The sequence below is a fragment of the Ursus americanus genome, chromosome 6 (genome assembly GCF_024610735.1).
Source record: "Ursus americanus isolate L20-20 chromosome 6, mUrsAme1.1.p, whole genome shotgun sequence".
NCBI lineage: Eukaryota > Metazoa > Chordata > Mammalia > Carnivora > Ursidae > Ursus > Ursus americanus.
In genome coordinates this window covers 80,370,708-80,397,928 of record NC_142132.1, presented here as the reverse complement: position 1 = coordinate 80,397,928, position 27,221 = coordinate 80,370,708, and the positions used below count along the sequence as shown (strand labels likewise).

General features: G+C 39.7%; 1 protein-coding gene and 1 long non-coding RNA gene across 2 annotated transcripts in view; one reads left to right on the top strand and one right to left on the bottom strand.

The window, feature by feature from the left end:
- Window positions 1-11,962, bottom strand: part of ZNF37A (zinc finger protein 37A) — a 41,738-nt gene extending 29,776 nt beyond the window's left edge. Inside the window, exons 1-3 of the mRNA XM_045802342.2 lie at window positions 11,896-11,962; window positions 10,586-10,646; window positions 9,913-9,971 (exon numbers count right to left, since the gene is read on the bottom strand). Coding sequence (XP_045658298.1) covers window positions 9,913-9,971; window positions 10,586-10,619 — 93 coding nt within the window. The 5' untranslated portion in view covers window positions 10,620-10,646; window positions 11,896-11,962. The remainder of the gene's footprint in view (window positions 1-9,912; window positions 9,972-10,585; window positions 10,647-11,895) is intronic.
- Window positions 11,963-12,074: 112 nt separating this feature from the next.
- LOC123795533 (uncharacterized) lies at window positions 12,075-23,625 on the top strand. Its single transcript, XR_015724885.1, has 3 exons — window positions 12,075-12,212; window positions 17,236-18,340; window positions 18,555-23,625. It is a non-coding gene; the product is annotated as an uncharacterized LOC123795533 (long non-coding RNA).
- The last annotated feature ends 3,596 nt before the right edge of the window (window positions 23,626-27,221 follow it).

The window sequence follows — 27,221 nt, the reverse complement described above, 5'->3', positions numbered from 1 at the left end:
TAGGCGTCTGCCTTCGGCTCAGGGCGTGATCCTGGTGTTCTGGGATCGAGCCCCACATCGGGCTCCTCCGCTATGAGCCTGCTTCTTCCTCTCCCACTCCCACTGCTTGTGTTCCCTCTCTCGCTGGCTGTCTCTATCTCTGTCAAATAAATAAAATCTTAAAAAAAAAAAATACTTTAAAAAAAAAAAAAAAAGAATAGACATGTTCTGGGACACAAAACAGGTCTCAACCGATACCAAAAGATTGAAATTATCCCCTGCATATTCTCAGACCACAACGCTCTGAAATTGGAACTCAACCACAAGGAAAAATTTGGAAGAAACTCAAACACTTGGAGACTAAGAACCATCCTGCTCAGGAATGACTCGATAAACCAGGAAATCAAAAATCAAATTAAACAATTTATGGAGACCAATGAAAATGAAAATACAACAGTCCAAAACCTATGGGATACTGCAAAGGCAGTCCTAAGGGGGAAATACATAGCCATCCAAGCCTCACTCAAAAGAATAGAAAAATCTAAAATGCAGTTTTTATATTCTCACCTCAAGAAGCTGGAACAGCAACAGAGGGACAGGCCTAATCCACGCACGAGGAAGAGTTGACCAAAATTAGAGCTGAAATCAATCAAGCAGAAACCAGAAGTACAGTAGAGCAGATCAACAGGACTAGAAGCTGGTTCTTTGAGAGAATCAATAAAATTGACAGACCACTGGCAAGACTTATCCAAAAGAAAAGAGAAAGGACCCAGATTATTAAAATTATGAATGAAAAAGGAGAGGTCACGACGAGCACCATTGAAATTGGAAGGATTATTAGAAATTTTTATCAACAGCTATATGCCAATAAACTAAGCAATCTGGAAGAGATGGAATCCTTCCTGGAAACCTATAAACTACCAAGATTGAAACCGGAAGAAATTGATTCCTTAAACAGGCCAATTAATTATGAAGAGATTGAGTCAGTGATAAACAACCTTCCAAATAACAAAACTCCAGGCCCGGACGGTTTTCCTGGGGAATTCTACCAAACATTCAAAGAAGAAATAATACCTATTCTCCTAAAGCTATTTCAAAAAATAGAAACAGAAGGAAAGCTACCAAACTCATTCTATGAGGCCAATATTACCTTGATCCCCAAACCAGGCAAAGACCCCATCAAAAAGGAGAATTACAGACCGATTTCCCTAATGAATATGGACGCCAAAATCCTCAACAAGATACTTGCTAATAGAATCCAACAGTACATTAAAAGGATTATCCATCATGATCAAGTGGGATTCATACCTGGGATGCAAGCGTGGTTCAATATTCGCAAATCAATCAGCGTGATACATCATACCAACAAGAAAAGACTCAGGAACCATATGATCCTCTCAATCGATGCCGAAAAAGCATTTGACAAAATACAGCATCCTTTCCTGATTAAAACCCTTCAGAGTGTAGGAATAGAAGGTACATTTCTCAATCTCATAAAAGCCATCTATGAAAAGCCTACTGCAAATATTATTCTCAATGGGGAAAAGCTGGAAGCCTTTCCCTTAAGATCAGGAACTCGACAAGGATGCCCACTCTCGCCACTATTATTCAACATAGTACTAGAAGTCCTTGCAACAGCAATCAGACGACAAAAAGGGATCAAAGGTATTCAAATTGGCAAAGAAGAAGTCAAAATGTCTCTCTTTGCAGATGACAGGATACTCTATATGGAAAACCCAAAAGAAGCCACTCCCAAACTATTAGAAGTTATAGAGCAATTCAGTAACGTGGCGGGATACAAAATCAATGCTCAGAAATCAGTTGCATTTCTATACACGAGTAACGAGACCGAAGAAAGAGAAATTAGGGAATCCATCCCATTTACAATAGCACCAAAAACCATACGTTACCTTGGAATTAACTTTACCAGAGACGTAAAGGACCTATATTCTAGAAACTATAAATCACTCTTGAAAGACATTGAGGAAGACATAAAAAGATGGAAAGATATTCCATGCTCATGGATCGGAAGAATTAACATAGTTAAAATGTCCATGCTACCCAGAGCAATCTACACTTTCAATGCTATCCCGATCAAAATACCAAGGACATTTTTCAAAGAACTGGAACAAACAGTCCTTAAATTTGTATGGAAACAGAAAAGGCCCCGAATCTCCAAGGAACTGTTGAAAAGGAAAAACAAAGCTGGGGGCATCACAATGCCGGATTTCGAGCTGTACTACAAAGCTGTGATCACAAAGACAGCATGCTACTGGCACAAAAACAGACACAGAGACCAATGGAACAGAATAGAGAGCCCAGAAATGGACCCTCGGCTCTTTGGGCAACTAATATTTGATAAAGCCGGAAAAAACATCCGGTGGGAAAAAGACAGTCTCTTCAATAAATGGTGCTGGGAAAATTGGACAGCTACATGCAAGAGAATGAAACTTGACCACTATCTCACACCATACACAAAAATAAACTCCAAATGGATGAAAGACCTCGATGTGAGACAGGAATCCATCAAAATTCTAGAGGAGAACATAGGCAACAACCTCTACGACATCGGCCAAAGCAACCTTTTTCATGACACATCCCCAAAGGCAAGAGAAACAAAAGATAAAATGAACTTATGGGACTTCATCAAGATTAAAAGTTTCTGCACATCCAAGGAAACAGTCAGAAAAACTAAGAGGCAGCCCACGGAATGGGAGAATATATTTGCAAATGACACTACAGATAAAGGACTGGTATGCAAGATCTACAAAGAACTTCTCAAACTCAATACACGAGAAACAAATAAACAAATCAAAAAATGGGCAGAAGATATGAACAGACACTTTTCCAATGAAGACATACAAATGGCTAACAGACACATGAAAAAATGTTCAAAATCATTAGCCATCAAGGAAATTCAAATCAAAACCACACTGAGATACCACCTTACGCCAGTTAGAATGGCAAAAATAGACAAGGCAAGAAACAACAATTGTTGGAGAGGATGTGGAGAAAGGGGATCCCTCCTACATTGTTGGTGGGAATGCAAGTTGGTACAGCCACTCTGGAAAACCGTGTGGAGGTCCCTTAAAAAGTTAAAAATTGAGCTACCCTATGACCCAGCCATTGCACTACTGGGTATTTACCCCAAAGATACAGACGTAGTGAAGAGAAGGGCCATATGCACCCCAATGTTCATAGCAGCAATGTCCACAATAGCTAAATTGTGGAAGGAGCCGAGATGCCCTTCAACAGATGACTGGATTAAGAAGTTGTGGTCCATATATACGATGGAATATTACTCAGCTATCAGAAAGAACGAGTTCTCAACATTTGCTACAACATGGACGGCACTGGAGGAGATAATGCTAAGTGAAATAAGTCAAGCAGAGAAAGACAACTATCATATGATTTCTCTCATCTATGGAACATAAGAACTAGGATGATCGGTAGGGGAAGAAAGGGATAAAGAAAGGGGGGGTAATCAGAAGGGGTAATGAAACATGAGAGACTATGGACTATGAGAAACAAACTGAGGACTTCAGAGGGGAGGGGGGTGGGGGAATGGGATAGACTGGTGATGGGTAGTAAGGAGGGCACGTATTGCATGGTGCACTGGGTGTTATACACAACTAATGAATCATCGAGCCTTACATCGGAAACCGCGGATGTACTGTATGGTGACTAACATAATGTAATAAAAAATCATTAAAAATAAAAAAATAAATAAAAAAATAAATGATAAAAAAAAATAATATACTACAAAGCCATAGTTATCAAAACATATGGCACTGGCACAAAACAAGACACAATAGAGAGAGAGAACAGAATAGAGACCCCCAGAAATAAACCCATACCTATAAGGTCGATTAATCTACGACAACGGAAGCAAGAATGAAGACTGAGAAAAAGACAGTCTCTTTAACAACTGGTGCTGGGAAATCTGGATGGCTACATGCAAAATAATGAAACTGGGCCACTTTCTTATACCATACACAAATATAAACTCAAAAGGGGTTAAAGGTCTAAATGTAAGACCTGAAACCATAAAACTCCTATTACAAAACATAGCCAGTAATTTGACATTGGCCACAGAAATATTTTTCTAGATATGTCTCCTACAGCAAGGGAAACAAAGCAAAAATAAACTATTGCAACTACACCAAAATGAAAAGATTTTGCACAAAGGAACCCATCAATGAAACAAAAAAAGCAACCCAGTGAATAGAAGAAAATATCTGCAAGTGATATATCCAATAAGGGATTAATATCCAAAATATATAAAGGGCATATACAACTCAACACCAAAAAACAAAAAACAAAACAAAATAAACCAAATCACTGATTAAAGAAGATATACAGATGGCCAACAGACATAAAAAGATGCTCAACATCACTCATCAGGGAAATGCAAATCAAAATCACAATGAGATATCACCTCACCCCAGTAAGAGCACCTACTATCAAAAAGAAATAACAAGTGTTGGTGAGGATGTGGAGAAAAAGGGACCCTTATGCATTTTTGGTGGGAATGGAATTGGTGCAGCCAAAACAGTACGGAGGTTCCTCAAAACATTAAAAATAGAAATATCATATGCTCCATTAATTCTACTTTCTTTAGGCATTTATCCAAAAGAAAAAATAAACTAATTTGAAAAGATATATGTACCTCTATGTTTACCGCAGCTTTATTTACAATAGCCAAGATAAGGAAGCAACCCAAGTGTCCACTGATGAATGAAGAAAGAAGATTTGGTATACAGACACAACAGAATATTACAGAGCCATAAAAAAGAAAGAGATCTCGTCGTTTGTGACAAAACTGGTGGACCTAAAAGGTATTATGCTAAGTGAAATAAGTCAGACAGAAAAAAACAAATACCATATGATTTCACTTACATGTGGAATCTGAAAAACCAAACAAATGAACCAATAAGTGAAAAATAGATCCATAAGTACAGAGAACAAACTGGTGGTGCCAGAGGGGAAGTGAGTGGGAGATTGCTGAGAAAAAGGATTAAGAGTTACAAACTTCCAGTTACAAAATAAATAAGTTATGGAGATGAAAATACAGAGCAGTAAATAGTCAATAATATTATAATCACATATGGCAACAGCTGGTGACTACACTTATTGTTGAATCAGTATGTTGTACAACTTAAACCAATATAAAGTTGTATGTTAATTATACCTCAATTAAAAAATAAAATAAAATAAAAAGGATTATATACCATGACCAAGTAGATCTATTCTTGGAATCCAAGGATGGTTCAACATACAAAAATCAATCACTATAATACACAACAACACAAAGAAGGAAAAAAACACATGACCATCTCAATTCATGCAGAAAAAGCATCTGACAAAATTCAATAATCTTTCATGATAACAACACTCAACAAAATAGGAATAGAAGGGAACTAACCCCACATAATAAAAGCCATGTATGTAAAAAATACAGGAAAAATTATACTCAGTGGTGAAAGGTTGAAAGCTATTCTTCTAAAATCAGGAGCAAGGCAAGGCTGCCTGCTTTCACACTTCTATTCAACATAGTACTGGAAGTTCTAGTCACAGCATTAGACAAGAAAAAGAAAAGGTAGTCAAATTGAAAAGGAAAAAATAAAATCATCTGTGCAAATGATATAATCTTATATTTAGAAAAACCTAAAGACTCCACAAAAACAGCTGTTAGATCAACTAAATGAATTCAGCAAAGTAGCAAGATGCTTCAACACACAAAAATCAGTTGCATTTCTATACAGGAACAATGAACAATCTGAAAAGGAAATTACAAAAGCAATTCCACTTACAAAAGCATCAAAAGAAATCTTAGGAATTAATGTAACCAAAGATGTAAAAGATTTGCACAATAAAAACTACAAAACAGTGCTGAAAGTCATTGAAGAAGACATAAAGAAATGGAAACAAATCTCATGTACATGGATTAGAAAACTTACCGTTAAAATGTCAATATTACTCAAACAATCCACAGATTCAATGAAATCCCTAGCAAAATCCCAATGATATTTTTTGCAGAAATGAAAAACTTCATCCTAAAATTCATACAGAAGCTAAAGAAACCTGAATATCCACAACAATCTTGAAAAAGAACAAAAGTAGAAGACTCATACTTCCTGATTCCGAAACTTAATACAAAGCCACAGTAATCAAAAAAGGATGGTACCAGCATAAAAAGAAACATACAGACCAATGGAATAGAAAAGAAAGTCCAGAAATAAACCCTCACATATACTGTCAAGTGATTTTTGACAAGGTTGTCAAGACCATTCAATGGGAAAATGACAGTCTTTTCATCAAATGGCACTGGAAAAACTGGATAGCCACATGCAAATGAATGAAGCTGGACCCTTACCTAACACCATATACAAAAATCAACTCAAAATAGATATAGTACCTAAATGTAAGACCTAAAATGATAAAACTCTTAGGAGAAAATATAGGACAAAAGCTACACAACATTGGATTTGGCAAAGATTTCTTGGATATGACACCAAAGGCATGGGTAACAAAAGAAGAAACTGACAAATTTTTCATGAAAGTGAAAATATTTTCACTACAAAAGATACTATTCAGAGTAAAAAGGCAATCCACAGAATAGGAGAAAATACTTGTAAGTCAGATCACTGATAAGGGATCAATATCCAGAATATATAAACTCCTAAAATTCAGTAACATAAAAACTCCAAACAACCCAATTCAAAAATGGGCAATGTACTTGAACAGATATTTTTCCAAAGAAGATATACAAATGGTCAATAAACACAAGAAAAGATGCTCAATATCATGAATCATTAGGGAAATACAAATCAAAGCTACAGTAAAATACCACCTCACACCCATTAGGATTACTACTACCAAAAACACAGAAAACAACTGTTGGTGTGGATGTAGAGAAAATGGAACTCCCATGCACGGCTGGTGGGAATAAAATGGTATAACCACTGTGAAAAAGAGTATGGAGACTCCTTAAAAAATTAAAAATAGAATTACCATATGACCCAGCAATTCTATTTCAAGGTAAATATCCAAAAGAAGATCTCAAAAAGATGTCTGTACACTCATTTTCACAGCAGCATTGTTATTCACAAGAGCTAAAACATGGAACAACTCAAGTGTCCATGGACAGATGAATGGATAAGCAAAATGTATATATACATACAATGGGATATTACTCAGCCTTAAAAACGGAAAAAAGTCTGCAGTATGCTACAAGATGGATGAATCTTGAGGACATTATGCGAAGTGAAATAAGGCAGTCACACAAGGACAAATACTACAGGATTCCACTTGTATGAGGTACCTCAGGTAGTCAAAATTACAGAAGCAGGAAGTATCACAGGAGTTTGCAGTGGGGAGTTATTGTTTATTAGGTACAGAATTTCAGTTTTGCAAGATGAAAGACTATGGGGATGAATGGAGTGACAGAAGCACAAGAATGTGAATGTATTTAACAGCACTGAAGCACACACTTAAAAATGTTTAAGATGGTAAACTTTACGTTATTTCTATTTTAGCACAATAAAAAAGAAAAAAAAAGTAAAAATGTACTGAAATGTACTACAACATGGATGAACCTTGAAAACATGCTAGGTGAAGGAAGCCAGACACAGATGGCCACACACTGAATGACTCCGTTTGTATGAAATACTCAGAACAGATCAATCCCAGAGACAGAACACAAACTGCTGGTTTCCAGGGATGGGTAAATAAGAGAATAAGGAGAAACTCCTTCATGAGTAAAGGGCTTTATTTAGAATGATGGGAATATTTTGAAACTTGATTAAGGTAGTGGTTGCATAACACTCTGAATGTACTAAATGCCAATGAATTGATTTGGTCATTTTAAAATAGTTAATTTTGTATGTGAATTTCAGCTCAATAAATTTTTTTAAAGACATAAGAAGAAAGTGTGGAGCATAAAATTACAATGAAAGATGAAGGAGTTAAAACCATGTATCAGTAATCACAACAAAATGAGAACAGATTAAATTCTCAATATAAAGGACAGAGCATTTCAGATTAGGCTAAAAATGTCTAGTTACATGTTCCTTACCAAAAAAAATATACTCACAAAGAATATGGAAAATCTAACTAAGGTGCAAATACCCCCATGACCCAAAACCTCCAGGACATCAAAGGAAGGAATCACTGGTGAGTGAGAATGGATAACATCTCCTTTTACAAGTCAAGTGGTTTTCAGTTCCTTGCTTTCAACTAAGTTGAAAGAGAAATTAGAGTTGTATTAAGAAAACAGTTTCATTTACAATAGCATCTAAAAGAACAAAATACTAAATAAACCTGAGCAAGGATATGTAAGATTTGCACACTGAAAACTATAAAACATTACTGAAAGAAATTAAAGACCTAAGTAAATGGAAAAACATGTCACGTTCATGGATTGTAAAACCTAATCTTGTTAAAATGTCAATATTCCCCAAAGTGATGCACAGATCCAATGCAATCCTTACCAAAATCTTAACAGCCCTTTCTTTGCAGAAATACAAAGGCCAACATAAATTCATATGGACTTGCAAGGGCCTTGCTGTAGAACACAGTTTGGTGGTTTCACAATAAACAGAATGACCCATCAATTTTACTCCCAGGAAAGACGTGAAATAGGTCTTCAAACAAAAACTTGTACATGAATGCTCACAGCAGCACTGTTCTCAATAGCCAAACAGGGAATCACTCCAAATGTCCACCAACAGATGGATACACAACAGGTGGACTATACATCAGTGGGATATCATTCAGTCATAAAAAGAGATGAAGTAGTGGTACATGCTACGACATGGACGGGTTTCAAAACATTAAGGTAAGTGAAAGCAGCCACACATTAAAGACTATATATATCGTATGATTCCATTTATGAGATATCCAGAATAGACAAATCCATAAACAGAAAGAGGTTAGTGGTTGCTAGGGGCTGGGGAGACTGGGGAGTAATTTGCGCAGAAGTCATGGCCCTGCTCATTAAAGGTATAGGGTTTACTTCTGGTGTGACGAAACCGTTCTGGAAGGAGAGGGTAGTTATGGTTGTACAACATGGTGAGTGTATTAAGTGCAACTGAATTCTATACTTTAAAAAGGTTCAAATGTGAATTTCATGAGTGGAATCCCTCACCAGACTGCAAAAATTTAGATTCTGCCCACTCCCCAGGGCTGTCACAAAGCCTATCTCATCCTACTGACTACCCTAGATCACTGTGGTCTGCCCAAACGTGCTCCTTCTTTGAACAACCATGAGTCCTAATGCTGGCACAATTCATGTGCAACTCAACTTTTCCCCTGAACTGGACAAGACTTACTCTATGCCTACCACTTCTTTATGCAATTGCAGGACTGTCACTGGAAGGTACACAATGCCATCCAAATGAAGCTTATCAAAAAACTTATGTTCCAGTTTCAAAACTCAGTAAGATCACAAGATGTGCATTTATCTACAAGGCATCTTTGCCCTACTGTATCAGAGGTCAGCAAACGCAAACATTTTTGGTAAATGGCCACATAATAAATATTTTAGGCTTGCCAAGCCACACAGTCTCTGTCACAACCACTCAACTCTACCCATGTAACACAAAAGCAGCTGCAGGCACAAATGAATGAACATGGCTGTGTCCCAATAAAACTTTATAAATAGACACTGAAATCTGAATTTCATATAATTTCCCATCACAAAATACTCCTCTTGATTTGTTTCTCAACCACCTAAAAGTTCTTACTTTGTGGGCCATAGAAAAATAAGCAGCAGGCTGTATTTGGCCCATGTACTGTAATTTGTTGACTTGTGCTCTGCACTTGCCCTGATGTTAACGTATTCATTTCTACTATTTCATATGAAAGTACAAAAATTTTATGAACCTCACATAATCACTGTTAGGCAAAACTGGGAATAAATGAACAACTCACCTGGGTTGTGATCATCTTCTGCTGGCCCTGGAAGACTGTGGAAAACTGTAGGGGGACAGCTGAGAAGGAAAGAACCATCATAAAAGATGTCACGAGCCTGAAAAACCCTACATAGCTGCTGGCAAAACACCTCCGAAGCAGAGATGCCTTGAGAAGGGGCAGAAAGGATGACAGGAAAGGAGGGAGCAGCCCATGCACAATTCGCAGTGGTTGGACATACCAGTTTTTAAATGTCAAAACATTTGTTTTCAGGGCATCTGGATGGCTCAGTTGGTGGGGCAAGCGACTCTTGACCTTGGGGTTATAGGTTTGAGTCCCATGTTGGTGTAGAAATTATTTAAAAATAAAATCTTTAAAAAACTTTGTTTTCTCCTGATGTACTAACAACGTATGCTTTAAAACAGAAAAATGAAAACGACAAAGTACACTAAATAAACAAATTAGGAAAAGCCAAGGAATGGAACATAATGCTTTCATTAAAACCGATGCTGAGCAAAAATATATCAAGTCTTAATGTTCATTCTAAACCAGAGAATCCCACTAGGTTCTGGAAAAAGGGATGGGTTTTTAAGGGCTGGTCTTTTCCCAAAGGAAAAAAAGAGCTTACTTTAACTCAGTTTCAGATTCTCAAATGTATCTTTTGATTAAAAACAACAAACTGGTTCTGACTTACCTGTTGTCAAAGCAGAAAACACCTGCCTGGCCATCAAGCAATTCAATGTCTGCTCTTGTTCCTGCCACAACAAAACGTGTGACTATGAGCAGGTAAGGTAAGTGAAAGAAGACCCATTTCCTTCCCACCCTATCCCACCCCCATCTTTGAGCAGAGCACAGATAGGTGAGACTCAAAGACCTTTCCTGCAATACCATCTCGGAGTCTATCACATCGGGACAGAGGGGGCATCAGCACTGGACTAGTTGTGCTGTAGTGAGCAAGAGGCTCAGAATCTGGGAGTGGAGGAAAGATGAGGGACGAAGGAGGTAGTTTCCTTCTCTGTAGCTAGGAAGCCCTTCCTTCCACATGATGCCTCACAGCTCCCTAACAAGCAGTACCTTCTGTTCCTTTTGGCATGCCCTCCTCTCCCAGCCACAGCTGACACCCCTCCTGAAAGCTGACCCACAACGTCCACCACCACCCAGTCTGAGAGAATCTGGCTATGACCGTGGTTCTGGCAGGAGGATCCAAACTGCTTCTGGCTGAGGAAGAGTCTTTGCCCCTTCCACCTTCACTCTGGATCTCTACTGAGGTCTGCGGCCAACTGACTGGCGTCCTAGGTGGGGTCTCTGCTCCCAGGATCCCCCTTCCTCCCTCACAAGAGTTGCCCTTGTTCCAGGACACCTTGGCTCCCCATCCAAGATCTAAAGCTCTTGGACCTTCCTGTCACCCTAAATCACAAGCTGGACCTTCTGTAAACGCAAACGGCTGCTACAAGGCTGTACGGCGTCAGCGGGACCTGGCTGCTCCACTTGGGTGCCAGGCTCACAGGTTCTTCAGAAACAAGGTCTGGACCCCTGCAGCTGCTAGCTGCTGGGTCCGCCTAGCTCGCAGGTTTGATGCGGGACAGAGGATGAGGCAGGGCATCTCCCCCTGCTCGTTAGCCACCTGGGGTCCTGTCACCTCCCTGAGCCCGGTACGCGGTTACCATGGGGACGCGTCACTGACCACAGGTGGCCGGGGGGACGAAGAGGGACCGTGAGTGCAGAAGAACACGGTTCCCCCCCAAGAGGGAAGCGCCGGGCTACGAGCGCCCCGAGGCCGGCTTCCGCCGGTCTTACCGCGGCCTCGGCCCACCTCTCGGAGATGAAAACACCAAGCTTCGCTCGGTAACAGCGGTGGGACGTGCTGGTTCGCATTCGATGCATAAAGACGGAGCAGGACTCACCCCGAGCTCAGGCACCAAATCCTCTTCCTCCGTCACCCGCCCCTCCCGCGCGGAACCTCCCGCTTCACGGGTCACCCCCGCCCAACCCCCAGGGGCTCACCGGCCACGCACCCCCGCCTGCGCCTAGCCCTGAGCCGCGGGAGCATCCGGGACCGTCTTCTCGCGAGGCCGCGGCCACCGACGCGAACTAGACGGGAGGGGCGCGGCGCACATGCGCAGAAGGCCGGGAGCGACCCCCGCCCGCGTCCAGCTCCACAGCGCACACTAAGTTTTCCAAACCCCTGGCGCCACCTCGCTGGAAAACGGCCTTCAGACTTACGGGGACGTTGGGTAAAGCTGCTCGAATTAGCCAATAAGGTACAAACAGGAGACATACTGATAACTACAGTTTTATTCGTTGTTTATCCGAAATAAATTGTAAGTATTTAAATACATACCTATTTCATTAATTATATTTCCCTGATGGATTGGCTCTCCTAGCAGTTCCTTGTTTTGCAGAATGCGCTTGCAGAATTCCTTCCAGAGACAGTCTGTGTTCCCTTTACATTGTAACATATCTTAAAGTAGTCCTATCTCTCTCATTTCGTTCTTCGTCCTTCTGGACATTCATTGGTGAGAAAGCATATTCCATTTAACATTATGAGTGGTTATCCTGGCATGAAGTTAACACTGGGAATTGCTCTTCAAATTTCGATTTGTTTAAATACATGATACCATCTTTCATGGCATAACTTGCCTTTCCCATTCTTCAAAATTACGTTGGATCTCTTGATTGACTTTTAAAAATGTCCACTGACAAAAAGAAAACATTTTTTTTTTTTTGCCAATTTTTCCCTTTCTCTTTGACATTACACATGATAATTCACTTGTTCCCATGCTGGAAAAGCATTTAGTGACATTTATGTAAAAAAAATAAAATTCTACAAGAGGTGAAACTCATTTCAAAAGACAGTCATGGCAAGTACAATAATGATTATCCACAAGTCAATTTATTTTCCTATTTATAAGTAATGTTTTCCTTTTTAAGAACAAGTTTGACACGAAGATTTCATCAATTCTTCCTTGGATGCTTTCAAGTTCCATTGAACACTGGAATATTTAATAATACTTTTTACTTTTCTTTCAATTTCCATAATTCTGTTGCTAAAAAGATACTGAAAACTATGAACAAGAAATAAGGAGATGAGCTTCACTCAATGGATTATTTAAAAAGACAACAAGAAAAAATAAACAGGCAACAAGAATAGTGGGACCTTTTCTTGAGAACTGAAGTACGATTTCAGTGCTCTAAATAAATAGAACTCTCTCAACTGTGTTTGTTAAAGAGAGCCAGTGGATTCCTGAATGCAAGAGAAGTGAAGAATACTGAATACCAAAAAAAATCACATAAATCCTTTAGTCACTCAACCCAAACAGCATAATTTTGAAGTAAGGGAACAATTACTTCAACATGTACAGAAAGAATGTCAAAAGCTATTTGAACAGCAGGTATTATAAGCAGGACAGCCAACATCTTCCATAAAATCATTCATGATTTGTTTCAACTTGGAAGAAACATGTCTGCACCTTTATGCAAACATCCACCAAAATTTGTATTAATATTAACTTCCACCAAAAGGAGCACAGAAGCAAAGGGAAAATATTTATTTTCTGCACTGTAATTATTTAAATCCATAGCTATGCTGAAAAAAGGTGGGGCATTTAGGTCGTCAATAATCTCTGTAATCATAAGTGGAGCTATTATTTTTGTTGTTGTTGATTTCATCCTGGCACTTGAAATTCTGATTGCAACTTCAGAATCAGAAAACACTTCTGTCTGCAGTACGTTTGAACAGTCTATTTGAGCTAAGAGACTGATGATGATATGCAACATACAGGGTACTCACAACCTCTCCTGAAATTACTGCATCTCAATCTGAATTCCTCGTAATCATAAATTTATTGTGTCACTTTCTATAGCACCAGTTGAGGAAATAATACCTCTCTTATGTTTAGCTGTTAGTATTTGCTGGTTTATACCTGACTGCCATTTTTGCATATGGGACAAAAAGCTTCAAAGGGAAATTTTCCTTTCTTAATAAATGTCTACTTTTCCAAAAATTCATTGCACAATTTACACTTGCATTTTGGCACTTTAGGATTCAATATATGCAGATAAAAATAGATAATAGCAACCACTGCAAAAATTGAAATGATTGATAATCTCATGACTGCATTAGTGTGTCTGTCACAAGTTGGAACTCATAACTAACCACAAACGGGTTGAATCATTGAAAGCACTGCAAACTCGCAAACTAAAAATATATTGAAGTAGCGTTACCATTTAAGTGGACAGAGACAGCTGTCCTTAGAAAGCCTGCTTTCAAGGCTGGCCCTGTGACTAGTATCTGGGAACTTGACTTTTGAAAAGGCCTGGGAGCTTGGACTTCTGAAGTGTTTCTACCAGTCTACCTGATAAGAGTGGCTTACTGTGCCTAAATTTCTTTGTGCAAACAATATGGTTTATGCTGAACACGTACTTTCCTTCTGAGAATCTGGAATTTTAGTACGTGCCAGGCAGAGGGACATACATAATCAGCGTCCCATAAAAACTGTGAGCATAGAGATTCTAGTAAGTTTCTATGGTAGACAACATTCCACATGTGCTATCACAGTTCATTGCTGAGTTATTAAGCACATCCTATGTGACTCCACTGGGAGAGAACCCTTGGAAGCTGATTCCTGGTTTCCTCTGGACATTGCCCAAGAGAATTTCCCCTTGCTGATTTTGCTGGAATAAATTTTAGCTATGAGTATGACTATATGCTGAGTCCTATAAAACTTCCTAGCAAATAACTGAACCCAAGGATGGTCTTGGGGATCGCCAACACAATTGACATCAGAAGTGGGATTATCTAGAACAGAACAGCACGGACTCACTGAAATATGGCTAAATCATTGTTTTGTCAAGGAAAAAAAAAACAGAGCTGGACAGTAGTTAAAGCCAAAAACAAAGAAACAGATTTTATTCAGGACTATTGCTTGCAGTAGGGAAAAAGGGATCTCAGTATACAACCAGGCTCAATTTTAAATATAGGATAGGCAGTAGGAATTTATAATCAAGGAGGTCAGTGGATGGTAAAGTACTAAGAGGAAGCATCAGGGTTAAGGAGGACTTTGGCTAAATCAACCTAACAAGAATCTTGCTAAAGACAGGCCAAGGTGATCAGACATCACCTGGAGGATGGTGGAGGATGAAAAACCGATCAGATATCCGGAGTGATCAGCTATGGAGGACGAAGGGTTCTGGTTAAACTGATTTAGCCAAGAAGGCTACCCACACAGTGGGAATCAGAAATTGCCAGACTTGTCATTTGGTCTCCAATTGCCTGTACCCCACCTTACATGCTTACTCCGCTGATATATTCAATTTCAGCCAACTTCAACTCACAACACCACCATTGCCCCAGGCTTGCCTTCAATTATATGCCCACTAGTTTTCCATTCTAATTGCTCTTCAAGGAGTAAGTTAGAAGTCCATTTATGGGTCCATTTCCTGGACCAGAATTTGAAGAGGAATTGTGTGAGAAGACAATTATGTCTCTCAGTATACCCTCCACCCAGAACATGTCAGGGACGTGGAAGTTCTATTGAATGCCTTTCCCAAGAGCCCAGAATTGTGTATTTTGAGAAGTGAAATGTGTGCTTTGGTTACTACTAGTAATGTCTTTTACTTTGAAGGGAAAGAGGAATGTCCTGGCAAATCCTTGTGTCATAGTGTTAGTATGTATAGAGACGTATGATTTTTAAAAAAGATTTATTTATTTATTGGGGGGGCAGAGGGAGAGGGTCTTAAGCAGACTCTACCCTGAGTGTGGAGCCCAATGTGGGGCTCAATCTCACGTCCCTGAGATCAAGACCTGACCCCAAAGACTGTGCCACTCAGCCACCCCGAGATGTAGGATTTTGATTTATATTTTTAATTCATATTTATATTTTGGGTATCCATGAGGCAAGAGATTCCCAGAGTTCTTTACTTTGACGGGGTCAACTCTTTAGCAATATCTCAGTAGTTCATAATAAATGTGAAGATGGGACCATTTTTTTGGCAAAAGCACCCAGTGCTAAAAAATTACCACCTGAAGTTTGGCCAATTTTGTTGACCTTTGGGTCTCATCCTTTATCAAAGACTTTATGACTAAGGGATGGACATAGCAACATCCCACTGAGTTACATCATAATTTATGATGAATGGTAGTTCCAACAAACTCCTATTGCTGTTCATTTGGCTAATCCCAAGGGACTCTTCAGGCAGCTCAGGGGTCTTGAGGAGAGGTGGCCTCCTCTTGTACCACAGGATCTGGCAATGGACTGAGGACAGGGGAGGCCACCCCACCACTGCAGGTGGATTATGCTAGAGATCCCAGGTTCGGCTCCATCGTGTATTAAAGAGGCATTGGTAGCTAGTGAAGTTTGTGAGGTGCTGTTTCCACGACCCAAGTATAATGGGCATCTGGGTGTGGAGAGCCATAGGCTTAGGGTCTGTGAGAGCCTTTATCTCCAAGATACCCCAGGAAATAGCCAGTAATTTGTTGTTCTAATGATGTATAGCATGAAGCTAAAAGGTGCAGTCTCTTCCATCAGAAACTCTTGGGCAACTTAACTTATGGCCATAATGAGTGATCCAGAGACTCTAGGAGGCATGACAAGAGGTTGTCAAAGCCTCTTTAGTGAAGGAGTTTCTGAGAGCATTCACAAGAGTGCCTGCTGATGTTAATATGGACAGATTTTAGAGGTTTTTGGCTGGAGAGAGCCCCGCTTGACGGAAGTTATTTGTAAGAAGCAGCAGCAGTGAGAGTAAGCAAAATTTATAGATGAGGACTATGTTATCACTAGAACCACCCGCCCCCCCCCAAAACGGAAAGATATTGGATTTGTGTGTCAAAAGAATATCCTCGTAGAAGAATGTCATCAATGTCATGCCATACCTGTGCTGCAACGTCAGCCACCTGGACAAAGGCGCAGTTAATATCTTGTCTGACAAGATCGAGCACAATAGCAGAACCACTGAAGTATGCTATGAGTGGTCCGAAAAAGGTGTGTTGTGTCCTTTGGGAACTAAAGGCAAACTGCAGCTGAGAGGTTATTAAAATAGGCACTGAATAGAACATGCTGGCCAAGTCTGCAAGAGCAAACTATTTACTAGCTGCTGATTAGATAGAATCAGTAATTTTAACAATATTGGATAGTAAGTGTGAGGGCTGTTATGGACTGAATATTTGTGTCCCACAAACATGTTTACTTAAGACCTAATCCATAGTGTGGCTATATTTGAAGAAAGAAGTAATTAAAGTCAAATGAGGTCATAAGGGTGAGGTCCTGAGCCATTATTAGTGACCTTATAAGAAGAGAGACCAGACAGTGAGCTTTCTCTCTTTCTCTCTCCGTGCCAACACCCAAGAAAGCCACGAGAGGACACATCAAGAAGGCAACGGTGTGCAAGCCAAGAAGAGAGCCCTTACTGGAGACTGCACCCTACCAGACCTTGATCTTGGACTTTCCAGCCTCCAGAACTGGGAGATAATAAATTTCTGTGGTTTAAGCCACCCAGCCTGTGCTACTTTGTCATCGCAGATTGAGTAGACTGATACAGGGGCCCTAATGGATGGGACCACAGGATTCAGGTTGTAGTGATTCACCAGGAGGCATCCCTTATATTTTCCATGTTTAAGAACAGGCAAAACTGGGGTGTCACACAGAAAAGTAGTGGGGATAATCGGTCCTTTATCAATTAGGTTTTATATAATAAGTTTTAATCCTCTAATGCCCTGTTTTAGCTTACATTAGCATATATTAACGATTTTAACTGGGGTCCATGGGTTACCATTTTATCAAGCCACTTTGTAAGTCCTAAAGATCTACTTTAATTTTAATGTATTATTTATTGAGTTAGAGCATCTATGCCTAATATGGGATATTTTAGGGCAATGGTGTTACAACTATGGAAAATTTCGGCAAGGCTACAGTGAAAGTAAAACATACCTATTTTCCCTCCATTGTTTGGTTAATATCTAAGATTATAGTAGACATGATGCTTAAATTTAGCAGCATCCCCGGTATAACAAATAATTTGAGACCCAGTGTTGATGAAGTCCACAAAGTTTTGTCAATGGGTGCATTTTAGCAAATACTAAAGTTAATTTAGAACCTACATTCAAAAGAAAATCAGCACCTTTTTAATCTTTCTATTTTATAAATCATTTTAGTGTAGAAATTTTGGACTTTCAATTGGGTCACATTATGGACCTCTGTTTTAATAGTTATATATTTTATATACACATATGTAATTTATTTACTATATATTTACATTAAAATATCATATATGTCACTTATTTAGTTGTCTTTTATTTTCTCCCCTCTATCTAGGTATTTTGTTTCTTTCCACCTTTTTCCTGTTTTTGCTTTTAGCTGCCTGAAACCATGGTTTTTAGACTACGTGTCTGCTGAAGGACAAAGGAGAGGTGGAGGGAGCACCCTGGTGCCAAAGGCAGCACCTTCTACCTGTGGTAAGCCCTGTCTGCAGTATAATGAGAGCGTTTCCCCACTTCTCACTCTTAAATACAAACTTTTAGAATGATTTGCATCTCTAGGTGGGTAATTTCACTTCTTTCTTCCTTCCTTCCTTCCTTCCTTCCTTCCTTCCTTCCTTCCTTCCTTCCTTTCATTTGTTTTTGTCATCTGTTCCTGATCCTTTTTTTTTCTTGTTTTTCCCCCTTTCAGATGCTTACCTGATAAACTCCTGGTGGTCACTAGCGGCCTTCCTTTCAAGACTGTCCCACTTGATCTCAAAGGGTATGGGGATTACATGCAAGAGAGCAACAGTGGTATCAGCTTTAGCTTTCAGATGTTTTGTTTTGAATATAAGACCGTTTGTTTGCTAATAAGCAGCAGCACTTAAGAGAGCCCATACACACTGATCAAGTATTTTATAATATTTGTTAATTAGACCACATCCTTGGGGTTTGGGGCAAAGTCAGAACAAGATATTCCTTTCCTTTCAACTTTTTCATTGAGCATTGAGCCGCTGGTCTCCACAGATGGGCCCTCTTACATCCTGCTGGGTCTGGAGTCAAACTGACAGCACCAAGGCAGACAACAGCTGGAGTTTGCCGCAGCATAACATTTGTGGGGAGCTATGCTCTCTGTGGGACAGGCATCCGCAAACCAATAGTTGGTAGGTCCTTCCAGTGTAAGAATACCTAGCCAGGCAGTCTCCTGCTACCTGATGAGGCAAGCTAGTGCGTCTTTTGTGTACAAGGAAAATCAGGGCAAATAATGGAGCAGTCCCTAGGCACATTGGCCTGGAGGGTCAACAGATCAAGCGTGCCCATCAGGTTAGGGTGGAAGGGTAATTGTTCCATTCCTTTTAGAGGACCTTTGCTCAGTATGGTGGCCAGTTACCCTAAGCACCCTGGAGACCTCATCCAGACCAGGTGTGTCTGTCACAAACATGTAGGGACGAACTGCGGACTGCTTTGCCCAGACTACAGCACCCTAGGCTTGGCAGCTGATCTCTCTTCTTGAGCTCTGACACCACTGAACTGGATCAGCAGAGCCACCCAACAGACACAGCACAATGTGGTGCCCACCAAAGCACAAGTGTGCCAACATGCAGCGGTGTGCTCCCAGCAGGATCTGCTGTCTATTGGTCGGTTAGTAAGCCAAAAGCATTCCAGAGACATGCCATCCCTGTCTGTCACTGAACCACCCTGCTCACTGCACCAATTATCTTAAGATAAACCCAGGATTTGTTCTAATCAGGTATGATAAGATGACAGACATGAGGACAACTGCCTTTGAAGGAAAACTTTATTATGTACAATTTTCAAGAGGAAAGAACACACCATACCATGCAAGGCCACCCAGGGAAGCACCAAGGTCAGTGAGGAGACAGAAGTGAGAGAAAATCATGAATGACAGCCTTTATTTCCATAGCAGTAGTAAGTTCTTAGGTGGGGATGTGCCCCATTGGGCAGGAAACAAAACAGATTTAGGGTTTGTGGTGGGAGGATAATATGATTTCTGTGCACCTGTGGAAACACAGAGATGGTATGAATATAAAAGACTTTAGCCATTAGCCTATGGATGATTTTGAGATGCCAAACCATCAGTTACAATCAAGAATGATTATTACAGGAAAACATCAAACTAAATAGAATAAAGTCATATTGTTATCTCATGTAATTACATATTGAAATAAAACTCAACAGACACAGGAAAGTACTCAACAAAATCCAGCACCCTTTCATGACACAACACACAACAAACTGGGAATAGGATGGAACTACCTCAACCCCCACAGCTTAATAAAGGCCACTGATGAAAAACCCAAGCTAACATCATACCTAATGGTGGAGGATTGAATACCTTCCCCTAAGTGAAAGTAAAATCTTGAATTTGGACAGGGTGGTTTGTTTGCCCAGTATTCCAAAGAGTAGAACATTAGCAGGAGGACATTTTACAATTCGGTGTCTCTTATCTGACTAGTGTATGACCATACAACTTCAGCTGATCACGTCAGGAATTGCCAGACTCATCCTATCTTTATAACTAAAATTGTTAAGGAAATATAATTAAAAACAAAATCTTCTCCAAGCCTAGAAAACATCCACTCAGGCAGAAGATAAAGAAAACTTTATTATTGAATGATGTGATACATATCACAGACAATCCAAAGACAGAAAAAAATCTCACCTCCCCTTTTTTTGGTGCAAAAATATAGGTTTTATTATAGCATGAGGACAGGACCCATGGGCAGAAAGAGCTGCCTTTTATTTTGGTAACCCCCCCTTTTTGAGAGAAAGAAAGAGTGGTGGGAAGGGCAGAGGGAGAAGGAGAGAGAGAATCTTAAGCAGGCGCCACACTCAGCACAGAGCCCGACACAGGGTTTGATCTCACAACCCTGAGATCTGACCTGAGCCAAAATCAAGAGTCAGACGCTTAACCAACTGAGCCACTCAGGCACCCCTCACTCTTTTTTATAGCCAAGCAGATACAACCCATTACATACATGTCAAGATAAACAATAACTAGTCCTCAAGTAAAAGGATTTGAGAGCATTATTTATAACACATTGTTTGCCCTAAATTTACCTGGTAATTGGAATGACTGGCTGTGTTAGTTTATTGGTTTTTCAATAAGTAAAAAAAAACCCCAAACTTCTCATATCTTTATGACGGGAGGTAATTTTGCAACTTGGATCAAGGCACCCACCACCAAAGACACTCTCCTACCCTCTCACAGAAACTGGGAGACATAAGTGCTAGCTCCCCTGACGTTTACATTTCAAAGAGATGGTTCTGAGGTCCTTGAGAAAGACATCCTAGGTTGTAAAACTGCCAAGAGACATTTAAAAAGATTTATGTTCATTCTCAAAGGGGCAGAAAAAGATTTTACAAGTTTACAAAAGAAAATAGATATCTCTTCCTTTTAGAGGAATATTAAGCCTCTTATTTTTAATTTGTATTTGTCCTTATACCACTCTTACCACTTATAGTTAATATTGTCCTGAAGGTCCTAGGCAGGGCAATTAGGCAATAAAATAGAATAAAAGTCATCCAGATTGGAAATAAAGTGGTAAAACGATCCCTATCCGCAGACGATGTGATCTTATATGTAGAAAATTCTTAGGAACCTGACAAAAAATATCAGAACTGATAAATGATGGCAACAAGTTTACAGGATACATGATCAACATATTAATATCAAATAAATTTGCATACATTAGCATTAAGCAATCCAAAAACAAACGAAAAAGTTCTTAGAAATGAATTTCACAGGAGTGTAAGACTTCTACAATGAAAACTGCAAGACTTCTACAAGATGTGTATAATGAAAATTTCAGTGAAAGATTTTAAAGATCTAAATAAATGGGAAATCAGGAGTGATGTCAGCAAGATGGCAAAAATGAAGTTCTACTTCTTGTTCCTTCACAGAAACACCAATTTAACAATAACCCATGGCTAAAAATACCTTCAGACAAGCTCCAGAATCTAGGTGAGAGGTTAAAGTACATTGGTGGAGCACAGAAAAAAACAAACAAAACATATGGGAAAGGGTGAGAATAACAGTCTCACTATGCCCTCATCACCCCTTCCCCAAACCCACACAGTATAGCACCAAAAGAGAGTCCCTTAGCCCATAAGTTCTCCTGTAGAAAAAAAGAGAGCAAAGCGAGTATCCAGCTTCAGTGCAGACCCAGCACTGGGCCCATTCAACCCCAGATCTAGCCAACCAGCCCACCCAGAGTTTCTGGTCAGGCTGACTTGTATAGGGCTTCATTGACAATGCAAGTCTATAAGGACTGGGAAAGGTGACACCTTCTTTAAACGTACAGACACCAACAGAAGGCTATAAGGATCACAAAAAATTCGGGAAACATACAACCACCATAGGAACAAAATGAAGCTCCAGTAACCAACTAAAGAAATGGAAATCTATATACTACCTGACAAAGAATTCAAAATAATGATCTTAAAAAAGCTCAGTTAGGGGCGCCTGGGTGGCACAGCGGTTAAGCGTCTGCCTTTGGCTCAGGGCGTGATCCCGGTGTTATGGGATCGAGCCCCACATCAGGCTCCTTCGCTATGAGCCTGCTTCTTCCTCTCCCACTCCCCCTGCTTGTGTTCCCTCTCACGCTGGCTGTCTCTATCTCTGTCGAATAAATAAATAAAATCTTTTAAAAAATAAAGATAAAAAAATAAATAAAAAAGCTCTGTTAAATACAAGAGAACACAGACAGGCAAATGAGATCAGGGAAACAACAAATGAACAAAATGAGAACTTCCACAAAGTCATAGAAACCACAAAAAAGAACCCAACTGAAATTCTTGGAGCTGAAGAATACAAATATCATACTGAAAATTTCAATAGAAAGCTTCAACAATAGACTCGATCAAGAAGAAAGAGGTCAGTGAACACAAAGCTCATTTTAAATCATCCAGAGGAACATACAGAAAAAAAAGAAAAAATGAAGAAAACCTATAGGACCTATGGAATACTATCAAGAAAACAACATACCTACACATTATGGGAATCCCAGAAGGACAAGAGAAAGAAAGAAGCAGAAATACATTTCTGTCCAAGAGTGGGGAATAAATCCAGCAAAAATTCATGGAAGGGGTAGCATTTTGTCCTTACTGGAACAGACAACTGCATACAGTCTTGCCTTCTTTGCATGCCATGCTTCTGCCAAAACATCCATTTGTGAACTTACAGAATGTCTTATTCACTGTCATGGTATTCCACACTGTGTTGCTTCTGATCAAGGAACTCACTTCACAGCATCTGCTGTGGCATGCAGAGAAAGAACCATGACCAGCTGAGATGTTTGCTGAAGGTAAAGGGAATAAGAAAGGGTAGTGGAAGAAGATCATTATAAATACCCACTGTGACTGTATGATTAGTTACAGGAATAAGGAATGTATTGTCAGAGGAGTATTTTTTCCTTACTTTGTTAATAGGTGTATGCATATATCTTTAATTAAATATATATATACTGAATACATATATATTTATATACTAAATGTTTACTTAACATATTATACTTAGTATAATATATATACTTAATTGATACTTGGTATATAAAGTAGATATCTTTGTTTACTACCTTCTCTTATCCCTATATCCATAATATACGTTGTACTGACTTTATATCATAGTATTTAAGTATTGTTAACTTAAATCATACTCCATCATACTATTTAAGTTATGGGCTATCAAAGAGAAGAGTAAACAAACATCACCCAAGGACTTTGCATCCTCTTTCAGGGATAGGGATAATTTTTTTTTTCAGTTGTACCCTGGATAGTTGTATAATGTTAGGTGGAGGAAGTATGACTTTGTTATTGTCTTTATTTGAAATTAAACATGGAATGTGGTATTAGAAACCAAGATCTTGTTATACGCATGTAACGAATCATGGAACTTTACATCAAAAACTTGGGATGTACTGTATGGTGACTAACATAACATAATAAAAAATTTTTATAAAAAAAAAGCAAGATCTGGGCACTGCATGTACATATTGCTTCTAAGACATTGGTGCACTTATATCCTGTCAGTTGACACAGAAAAGATATGTTTTGTGTATACTAGCATGTATATATAAACATAAGTGTTTCACTGAATAGTATTTCATTGTATGGATATGCCACAGTTTGTCCACTCACCTATTGAAGGATATCTTGGTTACTTCCAACGTGGGACACTATGAATAAAGCTGGTATAAGTATTCATATGCAGGCTTTTCTGTGAATGTTAAGTTTTCATATAAGTTGGGTAATTACCTAGGAGTGCAGTGGTTGGATTGTATAAGACTATGTTTAGCTTTGTAAAAAACTGCTAAAGTTTGCCAATATTTCTAACCTCAATTTATAGTAAGAAATACATTTTAATTCATGATCCAATATAAACACAAATATTCATTTAATATTTATTCATTGAGTATTTACAGTGTGCCACAATCTAGGCACTGGATTTATAGTCCTCACTAAAATAGAGAAAACTCCCAGTTTTGATGGAGATTATATTGTAGTGAGGGAATATAAAGAAAATAAGCAAGACATTTCATATGCTAAATAATACCTCTGTAAAAAGTTATACTAGGAAAGGGAATAGTTTACAGAAAAGGAAAAACTATGGAGACAAGATAAAACAACAAATCAACACTTCCCTTGTCACTGGTGTGAAGCTGTCTAGCAGCACATGCTTTTCCCCCTCTGTAGTTATTAGTAAATACCATCATAAGCAGCTTGCTTTCTGCTGGCAAGACCAGCAATACACCCTTACTGTCCTACCTCAGGGGCATATCAACACTTCAGCCCTGTATCATAGTCCAGTCTACAGACAGCTGTCTGTAGATGTCTTGCTGATTCATCACACTGATGATATAATGCTGGTCGAACCTATTGTAGTAAATACTGGACACATTGGTAAGGCACCTGTGGGCCTGAGGGTGCGATACAATCCCACAGAAATGCAGGGGGCTGCCATCATGGTAAGATTTCTAAGGGTCCAGTGTTGGAGGAGATGCCAAGATATTCCTTCTAAGGTAAAGCATGAGTTGCTCCTCCTACCAATAGGAAAGAGGTACAGCCATAATTGGGCCACATTGGATTTGGAAGACAGTATACACCACATTTGGACCTGCTACTCCAAGCCACTTCCTAAGTGAACAGAAAAGCTACCAATTTTGAGTAGGGTCCAGAACAGGAGACTGTTCTGCAACAGATCCACGCTGCCAAGCAAACTGCTGTGCCATGTGGGCTGTGTTATCCAGCAGATCTAATGTTGCTTCAAGTATCAGTAGTGGATGGTCCTGCTTAGAGCTTCTGGCAGGCACCTACATGTGAATCACAGTGCATATCCTTAGGACTCTTTAAGCAAAGCCATGCCACCCTCTGGGAACAACTATTCTCCTTTTGAGAAACAGCTTTTGGCATGCCCGATGGGCCATAGTGGAGACTGAACATTAATCACAGGCTAACAAGTAACCATATAACCTGAACTGCCCATCAAGAATCAGATGTTGTCTGATCCACCAGGCCATACAACTGAGTATTCAAGCAGCACTTCATCATTAAATGAAACGGCATATACAAGATTAGTCTCCAGCAGGTCCTGAAAACACAAGTATGCCTGTGACCTCTACTAATGCTATATTCTACCCTCTTCAATCCACAATTATAGTCTCACGAGGAGTTTATGACCAGCTGACTGAGAAAAAGAAAAAACAAAACTCAAGGTTGAGTTAGATAATTCTACACAGTATGCAGAAATTCAACCTCACTCTAAGATGGTTCTGAAAGTCAGTGATGAAAGAAAATCATCCAACTGAGTAAAAATTTGAGCAGGGCACCTGGCTATTTATTTTGTAGGGAAGGAGAGATGGCCATAGTTATGGTTCTAAACTGATTCATGTACAGGGGCTAATGGTTTGGATGATCAAGGACTTGGAAGGAGTATGTTAGAAAACTGCTTAACCAGCTCCCACACTGCATAAGGTCAAATCCCTTTAACAAATCTCTATCCACATCTTCTCCTATGGTTCTGCTTCTCTGCTTGAACTCGCATTTACATTCTGATCATGCAGTTTAAAAACCTGTGATTTCATGAATATAACCAAGATTACGACTTCTGGTTCACAGGTAGGTACTCCTCAGAATGACTGTTCCTGGGGTGCCTGAGCGGCTCAGTCGTTAAGCGTCTGCCTTCGGCTCAGGTCATGATCCTGGGGTCCTGGGAGTGAGCCCCACATCAGGCTCCCTGCTAGGCGGGACGCCTGCTTCTCCTTCTCCCACTGCCTCTGCTGGTGTTCTCTCTCTCGCTGTGTCTCTCTCTGTCCAATGAATAACGGGAAACTTAATAAAAAAAAAAAAAAGAATGACTGTTCCTATTTATCCTCCCAGTGCCTAAAAACTTTTGTATTTTTCTGTGAGCCATTTTTCTAGAGTTAAAAGTGGTATTCCCAGTTTTGAACAGGTCTTCCCATACTTTGTGTATAAACTCAACTCCTAATGTGCCCTAAGCTTACAATGGAAAAGAGGAGTCATATACCCTAAGGATCCAAGCAGACCAAGAATTCCTGAGCTCCACCATCACCAATCATGTTTCCTACTCCCAAACAGCTATCAGCAGATAGGGCCTGAACTACACAAGCAAGCAGTAATGGGGCTTTTGGTTCATAACCCTGTAACAGGGTCATTAACACATTACTGAAAATCTATATGAAATGGGATTTACATGACAAAAAAGGATACAAACAGATTAAAGGTGATCATCCAAACTCCAGTGATCTGGCTGTCCCAGTTACTACTGTTGTATAATATTAACCATCCCAAACACAGTGATGTAAAACATTCACCATTATGCTGGGAAATACAGAAAGGGTATGGTAGACACAGCTTGTCCCTGCTCCTTGATGTCTGAGGCAAAGCTGGGATGACTCAGATGTGGGCTGCAGGCATCTGAAGGCTTACTTGCTACCATGCACAACATAAGGTTTGGGAAGACAACATAAGGTTTGGGAAGACAAAGACTGGACTAATAGAATTCCTATGCAAAACTTCCCTGTGTTTCTTGGCTTCCTTATGATATGGTAGCTTCAGTATAGTTGGAATTCTCACATGGAGGCTCAGGGCTCCAAGTACAAATGCTAATAGCTACCAAGGCAGTGAATTCTGTGGCCTTTCATGGCCAATGTTGGAAGATACAGCGTCACTTCCACCATATTCTATTGCTCAGTGGAGTCACAAATGTGCCCACATTCAAAAGGAAGGGACACAGAACTGCCCTCTCAACGGGATAAGTGTCAAAAGATTTGCAAATATGTTTTGAAACGTTCACACTTAGACCTCTTGAGTGGCTTCTTTCAGGGTGCCTGGGTGG